We start from the raw sequence: 27,124 nt of genomic DNA, 5'->3' as shown, positions 1-27,124 counted from the left end.
GGACCACTGCAATAAAGTGAAATATCGCAGTACAGCGATTCACATGAATTTTTTGGTTTCCCAGTGCATATAAGAGTTATGTTTACACTACATTGTAGTCTGTTAAGTGTGCAGTAGCATTGTGTCTAAAAATAAAAGTACATACCTTAATTAAAAAATACTCTGTTGCTAGAAATGCTAACCATTTCTGAGCCTTCACTGAGTTGTAGTGGTGACATCAAAGATCACTGATCACAGATCACCATAACAAATATACTAATAATGAAGAATATAAAATATTGTGAGAATTACCAAAATCGGACGTAGTGACATGAAGTGAGCAAGGGCTGTTGGTAAAATGATGTGGATAGACTTGCCTGATAGAAGGTTGCCACAGACCTTCAGTTTGTTAAAAAATGCAACACCCGCCAAGCACTGTAAAGTGCAGTGTGATACGATGAGGTATGCTTGTAGAAACGGAGGAAATTTGATAATTCCAAGAAGACATGCCCTGCTTATTCTGTAGCTTCCCCTCTGGTTTCCCCCCAGGGCACAGGGACCCCAACTAGAGAAGCACAGCCTTTGTCTACGTAGTGTCTTAAGTGTTCTGACAAGGTGCAGCAGATTAACAGACCTGACTTCTCAGGAGCAGGGCAGTGGTTAACTCTGAGAGATGGGCTTATGATCAGGAAGGTGTGCACAAGGGACTTCTGAGGGTCTGCTCTGTTTTCCAACCTGTGTGTTGGTAATGTGAGTATTTGCTTTCTAATTATTGTGTGTGTGTGTGTGTGTGTGTGTGTGTGTGTGTATAATTCCATGAAACTCTTCACTATCTTTTACACAGTTTTCTTTATCGTTAAATAAATTGTCAATTCCATAAAGGCAAGGGCGATTTTTTTTTTTGGTCTGTAGTTCTTTGCTTTTGTGTGATGGACTTTGTGAATGTCTGGTGAGCACCTGTGTCTGATTGGCATGGTCTGAGTTGTGATAAGGAAGTATGGAAATGAGCTGATGGGTACTCAAGATTTTCTGATGTGCTTTAAATATTTCAAATCATGAGTTTCACATTTTCCTTTCTGTTTCACTCAGACACAGGCAGTTCTGCGACAAGCCTGGCTCGAAAACATCCGTCCGGTTTTAGTAATTAATAAGATAGATCGCTTGATAGTGGAACTGAAATTCACCCCACAGGAGGCCTATTCTCACCTCAAGAATATTTTAGAACAGGTATTTTATCCTTTACTTCAGTATTTTAGAAATTGTCCCTCCAAAAAGAGTTGTAAGGAAGTTGCTAAGTTGAGGATGAGGCATTGCTATAGAAAATTCACTTACTTAGATTCCTGTGTGTTGGAGTCATCTTACTACAGGGGTCCCCTCCATCTCCTGGAAGCTCCTTGAGTGTAAAGCTGAGACAATAGGTTTTAGTGCTCTCTTGTTTAAAATCTTATAGTTTGGTTTCGAAGCAAAGCAACATTAGGAAACTCTTTGATTTTTTAATTACCTGTCTTTAGATGAAATTTTACCCAAGCATTTATTTATTTAGCAATCATTAACATAGCTATATGTTTGTTTTGTGCTAAGGATTCTAAATATAAAGGCAGACAGGTCAGTGTCCCTATTTTCAAAGATTTCACAGTGTGGCAAGAGGAGGTAGATACTTAAAAAAGATATTTGGAGAACAATGAGATAAACCCTGGGTATGATTTGAGAGTGTAAATGAGGGCCACCTCGCTGAGACTGGGTCCAGAGGGAAGGGAGAGTTAGGGAAAATCTCACAATAGAAGCCTTGAGATGGAGGAAAGATAGTGTTTGCCAGGTAAAGAATTGTGGCAAAGGCCTTTAAGAGAGGAAGAGTGAGATATGTAAAGACATAAAGAGGAAAAGCATAGTACAGTGTTGCAGTCAAAGAACTGCAAATCATTATAGTTGAAGAATTAGATTGTGCTGAGTGACGACAGGAGGTGGGAGTAGAAGGGAATACAGGGCTTAGGTTGTGGTGAGCCTCGTATACATGCATGGAGGTGTGAGTTGTCTTCAGGACAGTGGAGCACCATTGAGGAGACCAACTCGAGAATATCTATTTGCGAAAGGAAAGAAATGATAAAGGTAGAGCAATGAAAAGGAATGGAGCAGTGGATCTAATTTCCTGTAGAGGCAGACAGGGGTGGGTACAGGTGAACTACTTCTGCCCCCTGGAAGAAGGGCCACTGGTATTCGTAGATATAGATGGACTTACAGCTTGGATTATGGGGAACTTGCAGGATTTCTGAGTAACAGGTTCCATTTTCTCTCTGAAGTAGGACTCAGATGACTTACTTGGGAGTGAAAATAGTTAGGGGTTAGTGGTTGAAAGAGGGCCAAAGTGAAAGGTTCAAACAGCTGATGTGAGAAATGGTGAGGGAGTTGACTAAAGTTATAAAGTAAAATTGTAGGGGTTGGAAATTGTAGGCCCTGGTACTGAAGAACAAGTTGAAGACATGACATATTAGTGTTTGTATTAAACTAATAAACACAGAAGTGACCTTTCAAAAGTCTTACAGTGTAGTTTTGCTGGGTTTAGAAAGAATGAGTTAGCAAGTTAATGATTGCTGTAAATGTCCACTGTGGTTAATATGAGCCCAAGCTGTGCGTGATGATTCTAAGCTTAACAAGGGTTAGACAGCGTGACTCCCAGTCATGGGCATGCTATGCATCTGAATGACATTCTGCCATTTTACCATCTCTCCTAGATTAATGCACTCACAGGAACTCTTTTTACTTCTAAAGTCCTAGAAGAAAGAGCAGAGAGAGAGACTGAATCCCAAGTGAATCCAAATTCTGAACGAGGAGAGCAAGTGTATGACTGGAGCACTGGCTTGGAGGACACGGATGATTCTCACCTTTACTTCTCTCCAGATCAGGGAAATGTGGTGTTTACAAGTGCCATAGATGGTTGGGGCTTTGGGTAAGTCTGTTTGAATCTAATTAAATTGCTTTGTGGATATTACACACAATTGATTTTTTAATTAAAGTTTTTATTTTGAGATAATTGTAGATTCACATACAGTTGTAAGAAAGAATACAGTGAGTTCTCTTGTTCTTTTCCATAGTATTCCTCTAAAGGTGGCATCTCGCAGAACTGCTGATTGATGGTAGTTGATACAGTCCATCCACTGACACAGTCCATCACCGCACAGAGCCTTCATTGTGTGCTGTTATCGCCACACCTGCTTCCCTCCCACTCCCAGCCCCTCCTTAATGACTAACTGTTCTCCATTTCTGTAATTTCTCATTTCAAGAATGTTACGGAAATGGAGTTGAGCAATATGTAGCCTTTTCTGGATTGGATTTCTAGCGTAGTTCTCTAGAGACGGCTCTCAGCTGTTGGCATGTATGACTGGTTGGTTCCTTTTTATTGCTTTGTAGTATTCATGGTATGGGTGTACAGTAGTTTGTTTAAGGAATCACCCATTGAAGGACATCTGGGTGTTTTTCTAGTTTTGGGCTATTATGAATAAAGCTGATATAAGCATTCATGTATAGGTTTTTATTTGAACATAAGTTTCCATTTCTCTGGGATGAGTGCCCAGGAGTGCATTTGCTGAGTCATAGAGTAGCTGTATGTTTAGTTTTTAAAGAAACTCACTTTTTCTAGAGGGGATGTACCATTTTACATTTCTACCAGCAATGTGTGAGTGATCCTGTTTCTCCATATCTTTACCATCATTCGATATTGACCCTGGTTTTTTTTTTTTTCTTTTTTTTAGCCGTTCTGATAGGTGTGTACTGATAGGTTATTATGGTTTTAATTTGCATTTTCATACAGCTCATGATGTTGAACAACTTTTCGTGAGCTGATTTGTCATCTGTATATCCTCTTGGGTGAAATGGCTCTTCATTTCTTTTGCCCATTGTATTTTCTTTTTTTTTTTAATTCAACTAAAATTGACATGTAAACATTATATTGATTTCAAGTATACAACATAATGATTCAGTATTTGTATATATTGTGAAATGATCACCACAATAAGCCTAGCTAATATCTGTCACAATACAAAGTTAACAGAATTTTTTGTGTGTGTGATGAGGACTTTCAAAACAGACTCTTAAGAACTTTCAGATACACAGTACAGTATTATTAACTATAGTCACCATGCTATATATTGCATTCCATGACTTATTTATTTTATAACTGGAAATTTGTACATTTTGACCCCTGTCATCCGTTTTGCCGACCCTCTACCCACTGCCTCTGGCAACCACCAGTCTGTTTTCTTTATATGAGCTGCTTGTTTTTTGGGGTTTTTTTTTGTTTGTTTAAGATTCTACATATAAGTGAGATCATATAGTATTTGTCTTTGTCTTTCTCTGTCTTCTCTCATTTAGCATAATGCTCTATAGGTCTCCATGTTGTTGCAAATGGCAAGTTTGCATTCTTTTTTATGGCTGAATAACATATTCCGTTGTGTGTGTATGTATATATGTCCTGCATCATCTTTATCCATTCATCTGTCAGTGGGCACTTAGGATGTTTCTGTTCCTTGGCTATTGTAAATATGCTTCATTGAAGATGGTGTGCATTTATCTTTTCAAATTAGTGTTTGGGGCTTTTTTGCATAAATACCCAGAATTGGAATTGTTGGAACATATGGTAGTTCTATTTTTAATTTTCTGAGGAACCTCCATAATGTTTTCCATAGTGCTTGCATCAATTTACATTCCCACCAACAGTGCACAAGAGTTTCCTATTCTCTACATCCTTGCCAACACATGTTTCTTGTCTTCTTGATAATAGCCATTCTAACAAGTGTGAGATGATATCCCATTGTCATTTGGCTTCAGTTTCCCTGGTGATTAGTGATGATGAGCATCTTTTCAGGTACCTGTTGGCCATCTGTATGTCTTCTTTGGAAAAATGTCTTTTCAGATCCTCTGCCAGTTTTTTAATTGGATTGTGTGTTTTTTGTTTTTTTTTTTTTTGCTATTGAAGCTGTATGAGTTTTTGATGTATTTTGGATATTACCCTTATCAGAAATATGGTTTGCAAATATTTTCTCTTATTCAATAGGTTGCCTTTTCATTTTGTTGATTATCTCCTTTGCTTTGTAATCCCTTGCCCATTTTCTAATCTTATTTTATTTTATTTTTTTTACTGTTGAGCTTTGAGAATTCTTTATATATTCTAGATGTTGGTCCTTTGTCTCATATGTGATTTATAAATATTTTCTCTCAGTCTAGAGTTTGGCTTTTCATCTTAATAACAGTGTCTTTCAGAGCAAATTTTTTAATTTAAGTGAAAGTCTGGTTTATCAACTCTTCCTTTTATGAATTATGAATGCTTTTGGAGTTAAGCTTAAGAAATCTGCCTAGACCTAGAGCCTGAAGATTTTCTTTCATATTTTTTCTCGAAGTTTTATAGTTTTTCTTTTTACTTTTAGGTCTGTGACCTGTTTTGAGTTAATTTTTTTTGTATAAAATGATTAAGTTTCATTTTTTTGGCTGTGGGTGTCCAATTACTTTGGCACCATTTATTGACAAGGCTATACCTTCTCTTTTGAATTGCTTTTATACCTTTGTCCAGTTGACATATTAGTGTGGGTCTATTTTGGAATGTTATGTTCTATTTTATTGATCTATGTCTCTGTCTTTCCACCAATACCACATAATCTTGATTACTGTAAGTATATAATAAGTCTTGAAATTGAGTGGATTGTTTCCACCCACACTCTTCTTTTTCAAAATTGTTTTAGCTGTTCAAGGGTCTGTGTCTTTCCATAAACATTTTATAATAGTCTTCATCTATATCTGCAAAAAAATTTTGCTAGGATTTTGGTGCAAAATGCATGGTAAACTTGTATGTCAATTTGAGGAGAATTGATGTCTTTACTATGTTGAATCTTCTAATCCATGGACACTATATGTTTCCATTTACTTAGATTTTCTTTGATTTTTTTCATTAGTGTTTTGTAGTTTTCAGTATGTAAGTTCTCTACATATTGTGTTAGATTTGCACCTAGTTTTTCATTTTTTGGAGCAATTATAAATGGTGTTGTATCTTTTATTTTGGTGTTCACATACTCATTTCTGCTATATAGAAATACAATTAAGTTTTGTAGTTGATCTTGTATACTATGATCTTGCTAAACCTACTCATTAGTTCTAAGAGTTTTTCTTGTAGATACCTTGGGGTTTTCTACAAGATAGTTATGTCATGTGCAAATAGGGACTGTCTTATTTCTTACTTTCCTGTGGCATTTTCTTCTCTTGCCTTGCTGTTCTGGCACGAACTTCCAGCACTATTTGAAGAGGAATGGGGAAGGTGGACATCCTTGCCTTGTTCTTGATCTTTGGGGTAAAGCGTTCGGTCTTTCACCAGGTTGTATAATGTTACCTTTAAGTTATTTGTCAAGTTGAGGAAGTTCCCCTGCATACCTTTTTTTCTGAGTGTTATTACTATGAATGGGGTCAGATTTTGTCAGATGCATTTTCTGTATCAGTTTATAATCCTGTGATTTTTTCTCCTTTTAACTGTCAATATGTAGTAGATTACATTGATTGATTTTTGAATATTCAACCAATCTTGCATATTTTTTGTAAATTTTATATACAATTGATTTTTAAAACTTTATTCTTTGAATAAATGCAAAATTCAGAAGGTACAAAAATGCGTACCATGAAAATCTCCTACCCTGTGCCTTCGCTTTTTAGTTCATTTTTCCATAGGAAACTAGTTTGTCCTGGCAGTTTCTTGTATGTCGTCTGGAGGTTATTTATGTGTATATGAGCAAATACATTATCAGCCTCTGTTATCTGCACTAGCAGAAGTTAACATGGAAAGAATATAACTGTACTGAAGACGTACACATGCTAGGCATGGAGCTCGTCACTTTAAGTATTTCAGTGAATTCTTAGAACAGTTAGTCCTTTTAAATAGGTGATACTGTTTATTATCTAAGATTCAGAGAGATTCGTTGATTTGTTAAACAGCACTCAGACACCGAGTGGCAGAGCTGATGTTAAATTTAAAGTCTGCCTGGGACTGAAGTTCATACTTTCTTACCATGGTGCTTCTATGGGATCTTCACTACGGAACATAGGGACCTTTGTTTCTTCTGGTTGCCCCTCTGGATATGTACACTGCTTGGGCTAAGTAATTAAATGGTGTCAGGTCTAGAATGTCGTAGGCAATTCATTACACTTCTAGCCACAACCACTACTGACTTGTGGAATCAGAAAATTCAAAACATTATTACGTAAAATGTCTTCAGCTCAGGTAAACAGTTGTGGAAATATAGTGAAATTTACTTTAGCTGTGGGCTTAACCTTACATAGAATTTGCAGGGGTAGTAGAACTGGAAATAATGCACCAAGTGAAACTAACCTTGGCTGTTCCTTGTTCTCCTTTTTATGGGAACTTGCTCTTCAACTTCCTTTTGAATGAATGCATTTTGCCTTGGGCAGTATAATAAGTTATAATACCGTAATTTCTCCATGTAGGTCTGTGATAAATTACAGATACCTTAGTTGATTTCGTGCCTGTGAAGGCCATTCCAGACTTAAATAAATTCAGATAACGGATATATAATGAAAATGGAAATTACAAACCTGTTGAAAAATGTGTACTTTTCATATGTGGTCGATGACTTACCATTATGACTTTCTGGGCCTCAGTTTCCTCATCTGAAAAATAAAAATATTGATCGAAGATAATCTCTAAGGATTTCTTTGGCTAAAAAGTACAGTAATTGAGGCAATCATAGAACAGGGTCAGAGCTGTTGCTTTCCCCATTTGTAGGCATTCTGCTAGTGAGCCACAGGATGGGGGGCTTGTCCTTTGCTTGTGATGATTTTCATAGGTAATTGAATGTTTTACGCAAATTTTAGTCTAAATCTCACAAATTGGAGAAAGCTTATTATGGGAAAGTTATGAGCAGAGGCTTAAATGACTAGAATGAGGGTAACTTCTGTATCCCTCACAACTTTGGACACTCTTGCATACTTTCAGTCAGTAAATGAACTCCCCTGTGTCAGAGAAGGCCATCATTGGAGAGAAGCTAGTGCCTGTTCTCAGCAGGTTGATACGTTAACTAATGGGAAAAGGGTGGTGGAAATGAAAGTCCTGTAGACCCTTTCCTTCCAGTTTTCCTCTAAAATGTCAGTGAATGGGGAAAGTAGGCAACCTCATGTGTCACAAAAGGTGGGAAATGAGCACATTTCAGAATTTGGAAGATGGTTCTATAAACTCTCGTGTAGTGGGACAAGATGAAGAAGTGTGACTAGTGTCCATGTGGCCTAAATCTGCCCTGTTGATAGTTGTTACTCCAGGAGAATCTGCTCTGGAAAAGCAGAAACACATTGACTTGGGTAGGTGGCAGCAACAATCTAGTTCCTGCTTAAGGTAAATAGAACTGGGGCCCCAACCTTATAAAACAGGGACAGGAAAGAAGAGACAGTGAAAAGCCCCTCCCGATAGTTTTGTTTGTCTTTGTACCCCAGTGTCTTAGGATCCTGCAGTTAACATTAGTCCGCTGGGTAGCTTGGACACAAAACAGTATGTGGCCCCGTAGTTCACGCTTGGCCAAGTTGTCGTTCAGGAGGACAGGCAAAAAGATTGACAGGCCGGTAACGTCTCAGAAAACATGCTCTGCACATCTTTTTGAGACTCTTGTTTAAAGTTACTCTCTGGAGGAAATGAATTTAAATAGAATTTAAGAACGGAGACATGCTATAAACTTCCAGTGTTTTAAAATGATAACTAATGGCAGATAAAGGAATAAGAGTATAAAGCAATAATGGAGAAAGTTAATAAGCAACTTTGGTGGTAACTGTGAGGTGAAGAATGAAAAGGATGAAAAACAGGATTTTGAAAGATTTACGCATCTGTATGTGTAAATAAATGATTGCATAGAAAAGAGTTTGAAAAAGGAAATTTGATTTTTTAAAAAATTCTGGAAGTTTACTACACAAACATAAAGCATAATGGACAGATGGTAAACACCAAAGCTTTGGCTCAATATGTCAATCAAATGTGAACAGAAGAAAGTAGGTTTGGCAATTTTAATGATAAACAAAGCAGAATTTATGGCAGATGTGGCATGAGGATCATTTTTATATGGATAATTGACATATTTCTGTAGTAAAAAGATTAATGATCATAACAACAAAGCTCATGAGACAAAAATAGAAGTATAAGTAGAAATCTACAGGCATGTGATTTGGGGGGATTTCATCATATCACAGTCAGACTGGACTCAAAACTTAGATTATGTAGGAACATACCGTTTCCTGCAAAAAAGATATTTCTTTTAGGTCCTTTATCCACATAGTGCGGATGCTGTATACAGCATCCTTATTTGTCAAGTGACTGCTCTCACGTGGCTGGGGTTTGCAGTAGAGCAGACCTGGTGCTAACTGGTTTCTCTAAGAGCTGAGAAGAGTTAAGTAAGTATCTGTCCGTCTCCTGTTTAATCCAGGATACTAAAAGAGCCCTTTTTGGGGGCAGGTTCTGGCTGTTGATCTCATTTTCTTTGTGAACAGTGGGCACTGATAGCAGTGAAGGGCTGAAACAGAGTTTATTGTTGGCACAATTGCGATGGGCAGCTGGAGCTCTGTTTCCTTGGCCACTGTTCCTCTTCCAGGTTATACACATGCAGGATTAGGAAAGGGAGCTATAGTGTGAATTCTGATTCCTATGAACGTAGGGAGGGTTGGACAGGAGCGTAGGCTCTGGAGCCAGACTGCTGGGGGTTTGAATCCCAACCTCACTTATTACCTGTGTGATGTTTTGTGCTTCATTATCCTTTTCTGTAAAATGGGGGAGATAATTAGTACCTACCTGGTAGGATAGTTGAAACGATTATGTTCAGTCAGACATTTAAAGCACTTTGAATGGTGCCTGGCACAGAAACACTCAAGCGTTAGCTGTACTCATACTTATTTCTGTTGTTATTAATAATGTGAACACCTGCTTTTCCTTCAGAATTGAGCACTTTGCCAAAATCTACAGTCAAAAAACTGGCATCAAAAAGGAAGTTCTTTTGAAAACCTTGTGGGGAGATTATTATATAAATATGAAGGCTAAGAAGATTATGAAAGTCGATCAGGTAACGTGGCACATGTCCCTTTTGATTGTGAGTCACATTCTTGCCCTATGAAAGCCTGTACTGCGGCACCTCTGTACGTTTGGCCTTGGTTTATGCGGGTCAGTTTATGAGGGATTTTTTTACTGTATGTATTTGATTAAAGTTCATGACTCTTATATCCAGGTATTGTTTAAATAAGAGTTCTTTAAATGTAGGGAACAAAGAACTGCCTTTTCTTTTTCTTTTTTTTTTTTTTTAAAGCAAAAATCTCAGCTCCTGGGCACTTGAACTTGAAGACACATATTTTGCTTCATTCATTTGTATGTTCCCTTCGTAAAGAGACAGCTCGTTTAGACATCCGTGTGGCCCGCACCATATTGTTAGTCTCGGCTGAGACCTTCTCTCACAATGCCAGTCAACATGCATTGCTGATGGGGAGAGGCAGGTGCTCCCTGGGCCACTTCATTCTATAGATTGAGGTGATGTAGGGCTGCTGGATCACATTGCCTCAAAGGATGCTTTTTCTTTCTTTTTTTTTTTTAATTTTTAAAAAATATTAATTGAAGTATTGTTGATTTAAAATATTGTGTTTCTAGTGCAACATGATTCAGGTAAATATATATATATATTCTTCTTCATACTGTTTTCCATTATTATAGGATGTTGAATATAGTTCCCTATTCTATGCAGTAGGACCTTGTTGTGTATTTATTTTATATATAGTGGTTTGTTTCTGCTAATCCCAAACTCCTAATTTATCCCTCCCCTGCACCCTTTCCCCTTTGATAACCCTGTGTTTGTTTTCTGAGTCTGTTTCTGCTTTATAAATAAGTTCATTTGTATCATATTTTAGATTCCACATATAAGTGATGTCATATGGTATTTGTCTTTCTCTTTCTGACTTACTTCACTTAGTATGATAATCTCTAGGTCTGTCCATGTTGCTGCAAATGGCATTGTTTCATTCTTTGTTATGGATGAGAGTAGTATTCTGTTGTGTATATATACCCTACACCTTCTTTATCCAAAAAATGTGGAGCACTTCACAGGTTTCGTGTCGTCCTTTCACAGGGCCGTGTTAGTCTTCTCTGTGTCGTTCCACTTCTAGTACACGTGCTGCTGAAGGGAGTGCAGGATGCTTTTCTTGAAGCTTTTTTTTTTTCATCTGAAATTTAGTATTTTATAAATTTATTTTCATTAAATAGCATATGTATTTCTTTTAGAAAGTACTCGTAAGTTTATAAAGCTACAGGAAAGAAAAAATAGCAGAAGCCAACACTGCTAATGCTGTGGTTTTCATTTCTTTCATTCTTTCTGGATAGATACGTACATCCCTCAGTTGAGATTATACCGTTTATATAACGTAGTTGCTTTTTTGCTTGACATCATACTGTGAACATATTTCCTTGCCATTAAAAGCTCTTTATAAACAGTATATTTAAAAAGGAGCCAGTGTAATGAAGTGGAAAAGAGCGTGGTTTGAGAATCCAACTCTGTGTTTGAATCTCAGCTCCACCACGTAATAGCTCTGTGATATTTGTCTCAGTTTTTTCATCTGCAGATTGGAGATAGTAAAACTTACAGGGTGGTTATGATAATTATATGAAATATCCAGGGAAAGTCTCTAGAACAGTTCCTATCACATAATAAGTACCCTATTATTATTTTATTTTGTGATCATCACTTATATAATCATTCTCCTGAGATTGGACATAGTTTTTATTTCTGTTTCTCAAATGTTTTGATATTTTAAGTAAGGCTTTGAGAGACATCTTTATGTATATATTTTTACGTCTTCATGATGACCTTTTTTTAAATCAGGCATTGAATGTGTGACTTAGTTTCCTAATTCCTTGCCAGTAGCTCTTCAGACAGAAGGTGTCAGTTTATTTCCATCTCTTGTATCCATCTCAAAGTGCTCTTGCTATTACTTTGCATAGTTTGCTAAGAGAAACAGTAGGGAAGCTTTTTTGTTTTTTTAATATCCTCTTCCTTAAAGTTGAACATTTTTCATGTTGAGGAACATTCTTTAGAATGAAGTCCATGGAAATTTTAGGGTGAAGTTGTAACTGTCAGCTTGGGTACCATGTATTCCTTTCATGGCAATAGAAAGGCAGCTGCAAGGATGTGTCCCCTGAGGGGTCTCGTTTGTGAAGTCCATGGTTCCCGGAGGAAGAGAACAGTGGGCTATCGTTGATTGTGGATTATTGGCTGTTTAAAGCGTTCTTACAGCTACTTTCTTGTACTTTATTGTTGAATAAATATTTTCTAGGAGAAGTGAAACATACTGATGATAAAACATTTCAAGAATGGACATGTTAGATACCTGTTAAATACTCAGAAATTTAAGCCCGTACATTCTTTTTTACAGGCAAAAGGAAAGAAACCTTTATTTGTACAGTTGATCCTGGAAAATATATGGAGTTTGTATGATGCTGTCTTGAAGAAGTAAGACTATTATAAATTGTTTATCTTTGAGCAGTATAATTTGCCTCACTCTTCAGTTTGAGGAGTCACACTTCAGAAAGCTGAGATAGACTGAGAAAGTGAACAGAGCCTTTACAGAGGGGTTGATTACAGGGCTCAGAGGCAATTTAAAGAGTATATGTAACCTAAGGAAAGGGTGACAGGAGGGTCAGAACAGCAATATTTTATTGAGTGCTGAGGTGAAGAGATAAAAGGTTGGGAAGAAACATTACACGTTTGTTTTTACAAACTCAGTCTAAAATAAAATAGTAATTGTGGTGGAAAACGTGCTTGATATCTAGGCTCATTAATGGGGAACTTGGGAAATAATTTGCCTGATACAACTAGCAAAGAAAGTTTGCTCTGTGAATTTACTTTCTAAGTTATTCTAGAGGCAGAGTACTGATTTTTCAGTATTTATTTGTAAAACTGCTTTACCAGTTGGCATAGCTTGTTTACAGAGATTGTGGGATGGTGCTTCATGGGAAGTTTTAAAGAAAAGTTCATTTGGAAAGGTTAAGAGTAGGGGTGAGCAGTTCTCTACTATGGCAGGAGCTCCTTCAAGCATTTTTATTTTTTTGTAGTAAAAGTAAAACACTAGAAATAAATGTGTCAAATAATGTTGAGTTTCTTTTCGTCACTGCTCCTTTATATCTTTATGTGATCTCTCTCTCTTCCCTCACCCCCTGCCCCTAATCTTGTATGTTTACTGTAGGGACAAAGAAAAAATTGATAAAATCGTGACTTCTTTAGGATTAAAAATTGGAGCCCGAGAGGCACGACATTCAGACCCTAAAGTTCAGATCAATGCTATTTGCAGTCAGTGGTTACCCATATCCCAAGCTGTTCTTGGTATCCTTTATGTTAATGGTTTTTAATGAAATCATAGATTGGATAAAACAAGAAACAACAATGTATTGTTGGCAACCAGGAATTCCTCTGAAAATAACACAGCCTGATCCAGAGTAAGTCTTCTGGGGTTATTTGGTGTTCTACCATGGAACTGTGTTAAGTACTTTAAAAATGAATATACTAATACTAATTAGGATTAATACTCATACCAATCTGAAGGTTCTCTTAAAATAAGCATTTTTAATTTTTGTTTAGAAATCTGTAAAAGTGAAAACTCTTAGACTGAGATTTATATGTAAGCAGATAATTTAGATGTTTGTGTTAGATCACTGGTCCATTTTAGACCTATATTTTGTTTAGCTTGTTGATATTTCCTGTCACATTAGTGCTGCCAAAAAAACTTGACTTTAAATGGCTTACATTAACTAAAGTAATTTTATAGATTTTCACTATCTTTTTTTCATTGATCTGTATGTACTCAGCATTGCCCATGTGATGGGCTGGGGGTGCAGTGTCCTGGCAGTGGTCCAGCAGTGGACCTCACCCCTGCAGTGACACTAGCCCTGGTGGGGGACCTTCTTGTATCATAGCTAGTCGCTGATTGTTGTTTTATGACAGTTTACATAGACTGAAACCATATGAAAAATTTTGAGGACTTAAAGGACACAGGTAGTCAAGTTCCTAAGCTTTGTTGTCCTCACTTGTTCCAAAGGATGTCAGTATTAGAATATCTATCAGGAGGATCCTTTCTGGGCTCTAGATAATCCGTGAACTCCCTGAAATTGTATCCATATTTTGAGATGTGATGCATAAAATACTGCTGCTTTATGGCCCAGGTGTTGTATGGACATACATTAACGTCAGTACTTAGTGCGTTCTGTGAGCCTCTGCCATGGCGGAGGGCACTTGCTCAAGGCTTTGAGTCCTTAACAGCAGACTTCAGCTATGGTGTGTCAGAAGCTTCCTAGTCCCCTTGGCATTACCGCTGAGAGAGTGGAGAAACTGATGTGCACAGGATCACAGACGTTTGACTCTCTTCCACCGGAAACGCAGGCACTGAAAGCAGGTGAGGTAACACTGAACTTGCCGTGTCACATACTTCTGATTGTCCTAAGTTAAGGCCACTCTAGACCGATTTGCTGAATGCTAGTGTACTAAATGACCAAAGGGCCAATTCCACAGATAAACAATTTCACAAGTAGCCAAATTAAGACTAATTTGTTTGCAAAATAAGTTTAGTTTCATTAAACTTGGCCTGATTATTTATGTAAGTCCAGTAAGAATAGCAATTGACCATATAGGCCCTTTTAAATCTGCTTTGCTGGAACTTTTCATAAGGAATCTCTAGATTGAACTTCTAATAGCCTTGGGAGGCTAAGAAGACAAGCCAAATATTTGCCATCAGAGCTGACTGGTTAGTCTTAATCTCTTCTTCCAGTTCCTTTCCATCTCCCTGACTTTTTAATTGTGGGGTGCCCCAAGCAGGGCTTCGTCTTTGGACCTCATCTGTTTCCTCGTGCAGTCACTCCGGGTGATCTCATCCAATCTCAAGGATTTACGTAACAACAACATGCTCATAATTTCCATGTTTCTCTCACACCCTTGTATCCAGTTTGTCTGTAGATCCTGTTTCCTCTTCCTTTGAAACAGACCCAGAATTTCAGCTACTTTCCAACATTGCCGCTTTTGCCTCCCTGGACCAAGCAGCCTGGTTCTCTCACCTGGTTGTTATAATAGCTTTCTAACTGGTACCCTGCTTGTGTTCTTGATTGACTTTAGTGTTTTCTGAGCGCTGCAGCCAGAGTGATCCTGTTCAAGTCTGAGTCAGCGCATGTCACTCTTCCTCAGAGTCTTCCAGGGTTTTCCCTGGCAAAAACTCTGATAGATAGCTAATTCTTCCTTCCTGGGGTATTTTTCTTCTCTGAATTTTACTGTTGAATTTTTTATGTGTAAATTATTTCGATGTGGGGTGAGTTAAAAAAAAAATTACTACCCAGTTGTTTTATACCACCAGTGTAGGTTAAGAAGGAATGTCAATGTGTTGACAGGAAATTGTTAAAATTTATAGATTTAGGGAAAATTGACCTCATTATAGGATTGGATCTCAATTCATTTCTTAGATTTTTTTTTTGTTACTATCATACTAAGTTATTTTTATCTTTTATTTTCTACTCTTTTTTGTGGGGAATTGGAAAAGCTACTGATTTTTATGTACTTTATAAACAAGCTACCTTGTTGACTACTGACCTTTGGAAAAACTCCTCAGTTCTGTCCTTTCTCCGGTGGAAACATTTGCCGGGGCTCACAGGGGATGGGTAAGCCCAGCTCCAGCTGCGGCTCTGTGCAGGTGCTCCCCCTGCTCTCCCTCTGCCCTGTCGGGTTTGCTTTTCTTTCCTCATTTCTGCCAGTTCTGTTGCTCTTGCTCTGCTATTTTTCTAGCAATTTTATACTTTTATAAGTGGAATTTTTATCATAGTTGTAAAAGATTACAGGTTGCTAATGTATCTAGATGATGCTGTGCTCTAAACCTCCTAATTGTTTTCAGAAAAATCTGGCTTTTTAGTAATGGGAAAGAAAGTGACATTGTTGCTTCCTGTTTGTTTAGCTTTTCTGAAATGTGGAAGTGAAGATACTGCTCCAGTTATTATCTTCGTTTCCAAAATGTTTGCCGTTGATGCTAAGGCTCTACCTCAGAATAAGCCAAGGTGAGAACAAAGGGGAAGTTGGACTGGGCCCGGGAAATGGCCTGTGTTTGGTGGGCGCAGCGAGGGTATGGGCGGGAACGTGCAGATAAAGCTTTTCCTCCTCAACCCAGAATTCACACTGAGCAGCCTCTGTGGTAACGTAGAATTTGCACAGTACTATATCTTCCCTGTGATGCCTCTGGAGGAGATGGTTGAATCGACTCTGGGACTGTTTGGGTGAATATAAAGTGGAAGAAGAGTAGTAACAGTAGTAGTAGGCACAGTTAACTGTTAGCGAGCATCAGGTGGGTTCCAGTCTAAGCCTGTCTTGTCTAAGTCAGTAGAGATTTATGGGGGGTGGGACTGGTGTCCAGTCCTGGTGGGGGGTCTTGTTTAGCAGGCAGGTGTCTGAAGAGGATAGCAGTGGACAGTCAGTGACTTAAGCAGCCACCTTCCAGGGTAGCCTAGATGAAGTGAAAAGGGGTTTTAGAGCGCTTGACATCAGGATTTCCAAGAGCATGTGGCCACTTAGAATGCACGTGGGCAGTGCCCTATCAGAATGGCCATCTGTATGGATTCTGGAGCTTCAGAAGAGAGAAGGGGAAAGTGGCATGACTGGGTGGGAGGTGAGATTATCAGCCAGGTGTCCAGTCAGAGATGAGGTAGAAAGGCAGGAATCATAATGCCAAAGGGGAGGGGCAACAGTGGGGGGAGGCCCAAAGCAACAAGATCACGCAGAGTGGCCCAGCCCCCCAGACTAACATACAGGCACACCCGCACACTGCCTTTTCTCTGGTGGTTCTTGGATCTAACACAATGGCTGATACTCACCATTTGACCTTTTAGTCCTGCTGAGTTGCCAGCCTTTAGCTTGACCCTTCCTCTTGGACCCCAGTTCTCCATGAAGATACATTTTTGTGCTTGTGGAGAAACCTCAGTGTCTTATTGAGGTCTCACGTTTCTCTGCAGGGATGTTCTGAGCCCTGATATCTGTTACTCACTCCCTTCCTTTCCCTGTCCTTTGCCTCATTGAGGAGCAGTGTGGGTACTGAGAAAGCTGCTGTTGTGTGTGGCTGTGTGTGGGGACATGGGCTCTTGGATGTCAGTTCATAAGCTCAGAATGGCTTGGGACGCAACGTTCTCAGTGAAAGCCTCTCTCCTGTTGCTACAGCGAGGGAGAGGACTTGGAGAAACCTTCCGTCTGGAAGGGACCAGGGACCGATCACTATCTTCCCCAGCCACGCTAATACTTGCTGCTTCTCTGCTTGAACACACTTGATGTCGCCAGGTGTTAACATACTTGTGATGCCCTGTAGACCTCTCACTCAAGAAGAGATTGCCGAGAGGCGTGAGCGTGCAAGACGAAGGCATGCGGAGAAGCTCGCAGCAGTGCAGGGCCAGGCACCCTTGGAGCCCACCCAGGATGGGGGTGCCCTTGAAACAAGTCCAAAGGGAGAAGAGCCAAAAGGTACAGCTTTCCTAAATAGGCTTCGGTGAGACATGATTTTTACTTAACTTCAGCTCCTGGGCTTTTAGCTTTAAAGGTAGCTTTTATCAATACTCTTTCATTCTTAGTGTTTCCTTCCTGAAACTGGGCCACGTATAGCATATTTCCTGTTCCCTCTATGCTTGTAGGCAGTTCCTGGGTTGGGGGGAGCATTCTTGGCACTCATTATCCTTTTGTTTCTGGCAGGTGATGAGCAGCAGGTGGAGAGTGTGACCTCTAAATCTGTGCCCCAGGAAGGAAATGACCAAGAGTCTTTTATTGCATTTGCTCGAGTCTTCAGTGGTGTGGCTCGAAGAGGAAAGAAAATTTTTGTCTTGGGGCCCAAATACAGTCCTCTGGAGTTTTTGCAGCAGGTAAGAATTGGAAGTAAAATAGTATGTTGTTTCAAGGTTGTGATATCTTTTCAGATTGGTCAAGATTGGTGTTTACCTTATTGATAGATTTATTTTGTCTCTGGAAGGGCACATTCAGGTGAATCCATATACTTCCTCTTGTGTTACTTTGGTAACATTTGCTAAACCTGTCTCACTTAGTAGCATTTAGGAAATTAAACCGGAATATGAACCTTATGAATATGAAGTTTCAAACCTTATTTAATTAATTATAAGACTTTTTTCTTCAAGGCTAGAGGAAAGAACTGGTAAGAAGAGGTGTTATGCCGGAGCCAGGGCAGTGGCAGAAGTTCCAAGAATGTGGAGATCCCAAAGCCAGGTGGCACAGGCCAAAGGCACGGGCAGTGAGCAGGTGATAGGCAACGGTTTCTTGGCAGGCAGATCCCAGAAATTGATCAGGAGGGTCTGAAAGTAGGCAGACAGCCAGCATCTAAACATGTCTGAGCCAAAGGGCAGATAAGAAAGCACAGGCTAGAGCTGACTCAGAGTATTTTTGGACATAAGCCAAGGTGTATATGTAGTAATTAAATGATAAAGGTCATAGGGTGATAATGCCAGAGGTCTGGGGAGCCAGACAGGATCAACAAGAAGCAGTAAGTTAGGTTTACAAGATGTGCAGCATCACCAGCAGAAGAGCTCATGCTCCTCTCTTTACGGATAAACCAGGGAAGCTGCTGTACTTGGCTGTGAATGAGAGAGAGGGAGGTGGCAGTTGAAGGAATTGTACGCCATCAGCTTTTCCTTGCCTTGAGTATGTATTCCATCAGTTTTAGCAGTTTAACCCTTGGAGACTGCAACGCTGAGTGGTGGCTGAATGGTCCCTGCTAGTCTGTGGCGCGTTCTGATTTGGCAGGGAGCACAGCAGTCGGTACGTGTGGGTTAGATTTCACAGGAGGCTGAAAGTGCTGTGACGGCATGTGTGAAAATCCGTTGATGTTAATCTTGCCGTCCTGGTTTAGACATAACTGATGGTTTGTTACGTATCAGAAAAGGTTAAGTGCTGGTTAATTTTTTTGTTTTTTACTCTGAACTGTGAAGATGAGTAAGGAATTGTTACTTAGTGCAATACTGATTTATTGGGTATTAAAAGTTCCGTGAGCACTCCAGTTTCTCTTCTGTACATACGGTTTCTTTGCTCTTGTAGGGCTAGAGGTTGAAATCGACTGTTCATGTGTCAAACGACTCAAGCAGGAATGATCAAACGAACTGACAGCACAAATAACTCCTTATTTCAGTAATTGGAGCCCCATAAAACCTAATTTTAATTATTTTTTTAAAAAGTGAACTATTTCAGACACAACCCTACCTGGAATTTTGTGTTTGTCCTTTGTGTTATTTTTTCTATTGCTGCATGTTACAGATTACTACAGATTTAGCAACTTAAAACAATGCATGTTTTATCCTCTCACAGGATTTGTGGGCTAGGACTCCAGGCACAGCTTGGCTGCTCCTGCTTAGGGTCTCACAAAGCTGCAGGGAGAACGTTGACTGAGTTGTAGTCTCATTTGGAGACTCGACTGGGCAAGAGTCTGCTTCCAGGTTCACTTAGGGTGTTGGCAGAGTTCATAACCTTGTGCCCAGGGGACTGAGGGCCCCGGACTCTTTCCAGCTATTGGTTGTTGGCTGCCCTTAGCTCTTGGAGGCTGCCTGTAGTTTCTTGTCATGTAGACTTTCCCAACTTGGCTGCTTCCTTCATCAGGCCAGAGAGGAGACTGTAGAATGAATTTACTAGCAAGACAGAGTCTTGTAAAGATGTTAATGCCATCCTGGGAGTGACAACTCGTCACCTTCGCCATCTGCCATTGGTGAGACGCAAGTCACAAGCCCCACTCACCCTCAGAGGGAGAGGATTGCACAAGGAAGCAGGGGTCATTGGGGGACCACCGTTAGTCCATCTGCTACATCCTTCTCTTGTTTTTCTCTATAGTTTGATACTGTGTGCATTACTAAAGAATGTATTGTTTATGAACTTTGTTTAAGTGGAATCTTACTGTAGTTATTCTTATACTGTCTCCTTTTTTAACTTTAATCCTGAGGTAGATTTATGTTGATGCTTATTCCTGTCATTCATCCATTGTTCACTGCTGCGTAGTACTTCATTATAGAGATAAATAAACATTTTCCTGTCAGTATGTGTTTGGACTGCTTTCATTTTTTGCTAATTTAAACAGTGATACTTTGAATATTTTTATATAGATTTCCTTGTGCACATTTGCAAGAAATTCTAGGTAATGTACCCATAGTGGAATTGCCTGGGTAATAGAGTGTGTATACCTTCAGCTTAGCTGGATAATTCCAAATCGTCCTCAAAGTAGTGCTGACTGCTCCTCCCAGCAGCAGTGTATAACTATTCCAGTTATACCACGTCCTCAGCAATATTCGCTATTATCAGGCTTCTGATTTTTGCTGATCAGATGGATATAATATGGTGTTTTGTTATGGTTTTAACTTACATTTTCCTTGTTACTTTTGTAATATGTTTATTGGTCATTCATGTTTTCTCCTGTGAAGATACCTCTGGGTCATTTGCCTGTTTTTCTGTTGTGCTGTATATATATTTTTTAATACTGGTTTTTATATATTTTGAATACTAATTTTATATATTTTTGTATATTCTGGATACTAATTCCTTGCCAGTTTCAAGTATTGCAGATTCCTTCTTCAGTTTTTGGCTTGTCACACTTCTTATTTGGTGTCTTTTAATGGACAGTAGTTCTTAATTTTAATGTAGTTGAATTCATCAGTCTTTTCCATTATGGGTTTTACCTTTTGTTTAAGAAGATTAAAATTACGACTACACTGAAGACACAAAATTTTATCCTATGTTTCCTTCTAAAATTTGTTTCGCCTTTCATGTTTGAGTGTTTAATTTGATGTTTGTATTATAAATGGTATAGAGAAGGCATCCAATTTCATTTTTGTCCCCATACAAATAACCAGTTGTCCCAACACCATGAATTAATTGTCTCATCTTTCCCAGTGATCTGCTTTGTCGGTTCTGTAGTAAATCAGATTTCACATGTACATTGGTTTGTTTCTGGGCTATTAGACTTCATTTTTTTTTTTTTTTTGGTCTGTTACTGTCTCTGTCCAGTGCTGTCTTCATTTCTACATGTTTTGACACCTGAAAGACCAAATTCCTCTACCTTGTTTTTCTTTAATCTTGTTTATTCCTAATTCTCTACTCTTCTCTGTGAAGTTTACAGTCAGCTTGTTGGGTTCCTTGAAAAGCTCCAGTGAGCCTTTGGTACTGCTTTAAATCAGTACATGTATTTGGCATGAATCAACATTTTGTGGTACTGAATCTTTCTATCCATGAATGTGTTAGGTATAGCTTTTCATTTATTTAGGTCATTTAAAATATGTTTCATTGAAGTTTTATCATTTTCTCCATAAAAATCTTTAATCACTTTTGTTAGACTTATGCCTAGCTCTCTTATATTCTGTTGTGATTCTAAAAGTTACTGTTTTAAAATGTATAAATTTTCTATTGCTGATCTATAGATATATCATTAACTCGTGTACTGATCTGTGTCTGGCCACTGTGCTAAACTGTCTTACTGATTACAATGTATCTGTTGCTTGTTTGAAGTGGATAGTCATACTACTTGTGCATAATTCTGTTTCTTCCAAGTTAATCCTTATAGTTCACATTTCTTTACGACCTATCTTTAGAGCTACCCTGCAGAGTTGTCACTGAATCAGAACATGTACATTTAAATGTAGCATGTGCCTGGAAAGGTCATCCTTTTCATGAAGTTTCCAAGTCTATCCTAACACAATAGCTTCTCTCTCCTTTGAGATTTTGTGAATTTACTTGCCTGTGCTGCTTTTTTTTTGTCGCTCATTCTGTGTTTGCAGTATTAGTTATCTTTATATATGTTCTATCTGGGACATTTTTTTCTCTTCACAGCACTAGCACAGTGCCTTGGGCCTGTGGGTACCAAAGATAATTTTATTGGTTCCTTGGTTGAAATGCCTTCAGGTCACTTGCATTTATCTGGAGATACAGAATAATTTAAGATAATATTTTGAATAATTTGAGACAATAGCTCCATAAGAACAAATATGATGTATTGTCTAGGGTATCCTGGCTGTGTGTGTGCTGTGTCTTCTCATCAGAGACCCCAGTATTTCACTGTGTGCTCTCTTCCAGGTTACCAGTGTAGCATAAAATAGCCGTTGCTTGGCCATTTCATTTCATTTCATGTCATTTTTGTTACATCTAACTACTTTTCCAAAGTTACTCATTTTCATGTGTTATTCAGCACTAGCACCAGCCCTTGTTATGCTTAAAGGACATTATGATAAGATTAAAACAACTTCAAGTAATAATGGTAATAATAGTAGTAATAGCATAGTAGTCACCAGAACTGGCATATGACATGGTTCATATAAATACTAGCAAAGGGCTGTGGGGACTTTTGCTTATTGGTTAATGTGATACTGCCAGCTCACAACAGAACTTATATTACTTAGCCATAAAGCTGATGATTATGTGGAATTCTTAACAATTCTAAAATATTTAAGAGGTTTTACAATTTCAGAATTTATTTTTAAAGTGAAACTTATTTTTATGTCACATGATTTCACATTTGCATGTTTCAGGTTTTACATGAAATGTGACTGCACTATATCTTACTAATGAATAAAAGTAACTGTAGATATTAAGTAACATTTTCATTTGATGCCTCCTAACTTATCTTCTGTTACTTTTCTTTGCCGAGGTGCCACTAGGCTTCTCAGCCCCACTAGATGACCTTCCCCCAGTCCCCCACATGGCATGCTGTGCTCTGGAAAACCTGTATCTTCTTATGGGAAGGGAGCTGGAAGATCTAGAAGAGGTACCTCCAGGAAATGTGCTGGGTAAGGTGGCGCTGTGTATTGCATCTGTGCTCCGTTCTGAGATTACTTCACATGTTACTCAAACTGAGTGAAATCTTTGAAGGAAATGACTCTGATATTGTTTTTGGTTTGGTTATTTTTTTCCTGGTGTCCTTAGACTTAAGCTTAGAGCAATTGAGTAATTAGCATGTACACCAATAACTTGCTGTAAATTATGGTAGTTCCGTTAAAAAAATAAAGTCCTAAACTTTAAGGAGATAACATTAAATAGCATTATATGGATACATTTTATTGCTGTAGCTATAAAATATAAACAAAATTGTATTTTGTACATCTTTTGTTTGTATTGTGAAATATAATACAAACGTTTGTAAAAATAAAATACAAACAAAGTTAACGTTTAAAATTGCCATTATGGCAGGTTGACATTTCATTAAGAATGGAGTGAGGTAAAAATTCCTAGTACTTTTGTCATGAAAATCTTCCCTGGCTCAGGTCAGTATACCACTGGTTGAAGAAAGTCCGAAACTAGATTATCTCCAAGGTCCCTTCTAGCTTTAAGTTTTCAGGCTTGTGTTTTTTAGAGAAAAATCTTATTTCGGTTATTAGGCCATTTCCCCTCCTGGTATTCATTAGAGGGAACAATAAATTTTTGATATGATTTCTTGGTTGGGTTGACAACCCATTTCAGTGGCTCCATCAGAACATCTTAGAGTCAGCCTGAGAGTCAGAATTACCTTGTTTTAGGCAAATTTTACTTGTTCATTGGTTAAAAAACTGGGGCATAGGTAGCAGTAGCAGCAGTTTCACAAGCCAGGTGTTCAATGAAAGCAACTTCTGAAAGCTAGGAGTAAGTTTAAGGCAGGACAGACGAGAAGACCAAGGATTCTGAGGTGAGGAGCAAACAGCACGCGGGAAGGCTGACTGCCCGCAAGGGTGACGCGTGTGAGGACGCTGGCTGTCAAGTTTCTGGGACCAGGTTTGTCAGCCCAGTTGTTGTTACTGTTGTTGTTTACTTAAAACACGTTTGTCTTCGTGGGGGACCAGGGGGCTTGGAATGAAAATAATTAAGTTGAGTGGCTGAATGTGATTGAACTAATCTACACTTTCCAATTACCTGTTGCCTCGTAATAAACCACCCAAAGCCGAACGGCTTACAAGAAAAATGGTTTTTAGTTTTCCTTAAATCTGCAGTTTGGGCATGGCTTGGTGGGACAGCTTGTCTCTCTTCCACATGGTGTCAGTTGAGTTGCTCAAAGCCTGGGCACTAGAGTCATGTGAAGGCTCTTTTCACTCACATGTCTGGTGGTTGATGCTGGTTGTCATCTGGGACCTTAGCTGGAAGTGGCACTGGGGCTGAAACATGTGGCCTTTCCAGATGGCTGCTTGGCTTCCTCGCAGCACTGGTGGCTGGGTTCTGCAGGTGCTCATCCCAAAGGCAGAGGCAGGAAGAAGCTGTGTCAGCTTTTATGACCTAACCTCTAAACCCTTCAGCCTCATTTCCATCACATTCTCTTTATCAGCAGTGAGAGTCACTAAGATCGGCCCATACTCAGAGGGAGGGAACTAACTACACCTTTTGATGGGAGATATGTCAGAATTTGTGGTCATGTTTTAAAATGACCACACCACTAATCATAGATAATTCCATGTTTCCTTTTATGTTTTAGCAGGCCTGTGGCAGGACACATATTACAAATTAAGACAGCAATGTTTATAGTGATCAGGCAGGCCTGTAAACTCCATCTTTTTTTTCCTCTTGTTAACATAGAGAAAAAGTTGCAATTCCTATTTTCGTAAGAAAATAGTAGAGAGTGATATGACTGCTACCCATATGCTTTTCATCAGAAATGATACCAAGGCAGATTTATCAGCTACAGATGAAAGTTTTTGTTGGAGAAGGAAATGAAAACATTATATGCATTCTTGAACAAGTCAGTGAATGTAGTCATATTCTAAAGGAAAGTTCTTTTATTGGCACTTGAAAAATGCAGATTTCACATTTGAAGTCCTCAATAACTCACTTAGAAAACTTACACTGACTGATAAGTGTGGTTAGATTTTATGGTCTGGAAATAGTCTATTTTAAGTTTAAAATAACTTAATTCCAACCTGATGTTTGAAAAGTTGGTATGGATGGGACCAGAGAGACCTTACTGAGTTGAACACACAATAGCCTTTTGTTCAATTCTCTACAGAGAATATCTCTAAACATAAATGTTTGCTGCAGGCTCCTATTAAAATGTGAGGGGAAATTGAATTAGGATTCCAGATCTTTAGCCTTTTCTTATACGCTTTCAGATCTCTTCCATATGGTTAAATCTTTGAAATTTCAGGGGTATATTCTGAGAGGAAACATGATATTCCTTTTTTTACAACATGAGGAAAATAATAAATATTAATTAGCCTTTTCCTGAAATGGTTATAGTTTTGCCGTGGTTGGTTGCTGAGTTGCTAGGAAATCAGTGTGGATTGAATGAAGTATGTGTATGTGTGTGTGAATCCTTAGTCATGTGGGGTGACTGAGGAGTCAGAAGCCTTTGAGAGGTTTTACTGGCAGATTTGATTTGATTATTTCAAGGGAAATCTCAACAGTTTGTGACTCTTAAGCCTTTGTGGTGCTTTCGTCATACTTTAAATTCACTTACTAGTGAATTTCTCTTAAATATACTTTATTATCAACATTTCCACTTGGAAAGAATCTGTTTTAATCAGTAAATAGCCAGTTACCTTACTAATCATTTCTTAGTATTAATAGTTTCAACTGATTATTATATTTTTTTAATTGAAGTATAGTCAATTTACAATGTTAATTTCTGGTGTATAGCAAAATGATTCATTTATACATATATATATTCCTTTGCATATTCATTTTTGTTATAGGCTTCAACTGATTTTAATAACTTTTCTTTTACACATGATAATGATTTTATTCTCCTATTTCCTAGTAGTTATGTGTGTTATTTCTTTGTATTTTATATTGCTTATAACTCTCATGTGCCCAGCTAAGCTCTGGCTTGGGGCAGGTTACCCATAAGCCAACTATTCCAGTTTATTTATTTTTTTCCAGATGAATAGCTGTTGGGCCATCACAGATAAATCCTCCCCCACCTCCAGGTTTTACTACCACTTCTGTCATAATTAAGTTTCTACAAATACTGTCGTAGTCTGATTCTTGGCTCTGTTTTCTATTCTGATGTATTTGCCAGTCTATATTGTTTGGTTTTGGTGGTTTCAGTCATTCTTTCTTAAGCTGGTATTATCACTATTCACTTTAATAATTTTTAGCTGTTCTTGGATATTTATTTTTCCATATGTACTTGATATCATTATATTTCATTTCAGTAAATTAAATATCCATATTAAGACATTCTATTTATAGAAGTAAATCGTGACCACCTTCTTTTACTGTACAACTCAATAATAATACAGAAAAAACTAGGTGAGTGTCCTTCCTGGGGGTAATCACTATAGGTGTTATCAGTGCAGTGTATATTGTTTCAGACTTCTGTCCATGCATAAGCACACATGCATACATACACATGTTCTTATAGTAAGAAATAACTTTATGTGTGTGAATTTATAAGTTCATTTGGGAAGAACTGACATTCTTACCATATTGAGCCATTTCTAGCGATGGGGAGGGGAGCCAGGAAGGGGCTGTGACTTAAACCTATGTTGTTCTGCTCTCCTAACTTATAAAGTACTGAATCATTTTAAACCACTAAGTTATACCAATAGTAGTCCATTCTGGGGAGAAGCCGTTTCCATTTTCGTACAGGTTCTTTTGTCACGGGCCCCAGGCCTGGCTGTCTGAGATTGAGCCAGCTGGCAAGCAGCCAGAATTCCTTCTGCGCCAGGGTCTTCCTGGAGAAAAAGCCTTCTGCCTTCTTACTTGGGGTATTTATGAGCTCCAGGAGCTCTTATTTTTAACCCATGGCGAGACCAGTTGCTCTCTTAGTGGCATAAATTAATTCTAGGATGCCTGGCTGACCTTTAATCTAGCTCCATCTTTCAAATTTTCTGGCATTTGGATGAGACCTTTTCCTCTGTTGACATAGCCTTTCCCTAATTTTTACCTTTCTTTGGACATTTCACTTGAGATTTAGGGGTAGAGGGATTTGGGGAAAAGAAAAGTGATATCAGTGTCTTTGATAAGCCTTCCTTTCTCAGGATCCAAAGTCTCTTAGAATTAAAATATGATGGAAGTTTAAAAAAATAAAAGCATAGCGAACTATTGTGCTCTGAAAAGACAGATCTTTGCTTACATTTTATAGCCTGGTCACCCTCTCACATGCATGTATTTCACGCTTACTGTATGTTTGGTTCTATATGACC

General features: G+C 38.4%; 1 protein-coding gene and 1 non-coding gene across 2 annotated transcripts in view; one reads left to right on the top strand and one right to left on the bottom strand.

Moving 5' to 3' along the window:
• The window catches only part of EFL1 (elongation factor like GTPase 1), an 89,726-nt gene that overhangs the window by 10,715 nt on the left and 51,887 nt on the right, over nucleotides 1-27,124 (top strand). The window contains exons 6-15 of the mRNA XM_032469339.1: nucleotides 1,069-1,206; nucleotides 2,709-2,923; nucleotides 9,938-10,061; nucleotides 12,412-12,488; nucleotides 13,222-13,358; nucleotides 14,302-14,424; nucleotides 15,964-16,063; nucleotides 17,359-17,510; nucleotides 17,736-17,902; nucleotides 22,669-22,807. Coding sequence (XP_032325230.1) covers nucleotides 1,069-1,206; nucleotides 2,709-2,923; nucleotides 9,938-10,061; nucleotides 12,412-12,488; nucleotides 13,222-13,358; nucleotides 14,302-14,424; nucleotides 15,964-16,063; nucleotides 17,359-17,510; nucleotides 17,736-17,902; nucleotides 22,669-22,807 — 1,372 coding nt within the window. The remainder of the gene's footprint in view (nucleotides 1-1,068; nucleotides 1,207-2,708; nucleotides 2,924-9,937; nucleotides 10,062-12,411; nucleotides 12,489-13,221; nucleotides 13,359-14,301; nucleotides 14,425-15,963; nucleotides 16,064-17,358; nucleotides 17,511-17,735; nucleotides 17,903-22,668; nucleotides 22,808-27,124) is intronic.
• Nucleotides 11,068-11,172, bottom strand: LOC116660298. The gene has a single exon (XR_004315752.1). It is a non-coding gene; the product is annotated as a U6 spliceosomal RNA (small nuclear RNA).

The sequence above is a fragment of the Camelus ferus genome, chromosome 27, assembly GCF_009834535.1.
Source record: "Camelus ferus isolate YT-003-E chromosome 27, BCGSAC_Cfer_1.0, whole genome shotgun sequence".
Classification (NCBI taxonomy): Eukaryota; Metazoa; Chordata; class Mammalia; order Artiodactyla; family Camelidae; genus Camelus; species Camelus ferus.
The sequence above is the reverse complement of the archived record's forward strand: the minus strand, read 5'-3'. Positions and strand labels throughout refer to the sequence as shown.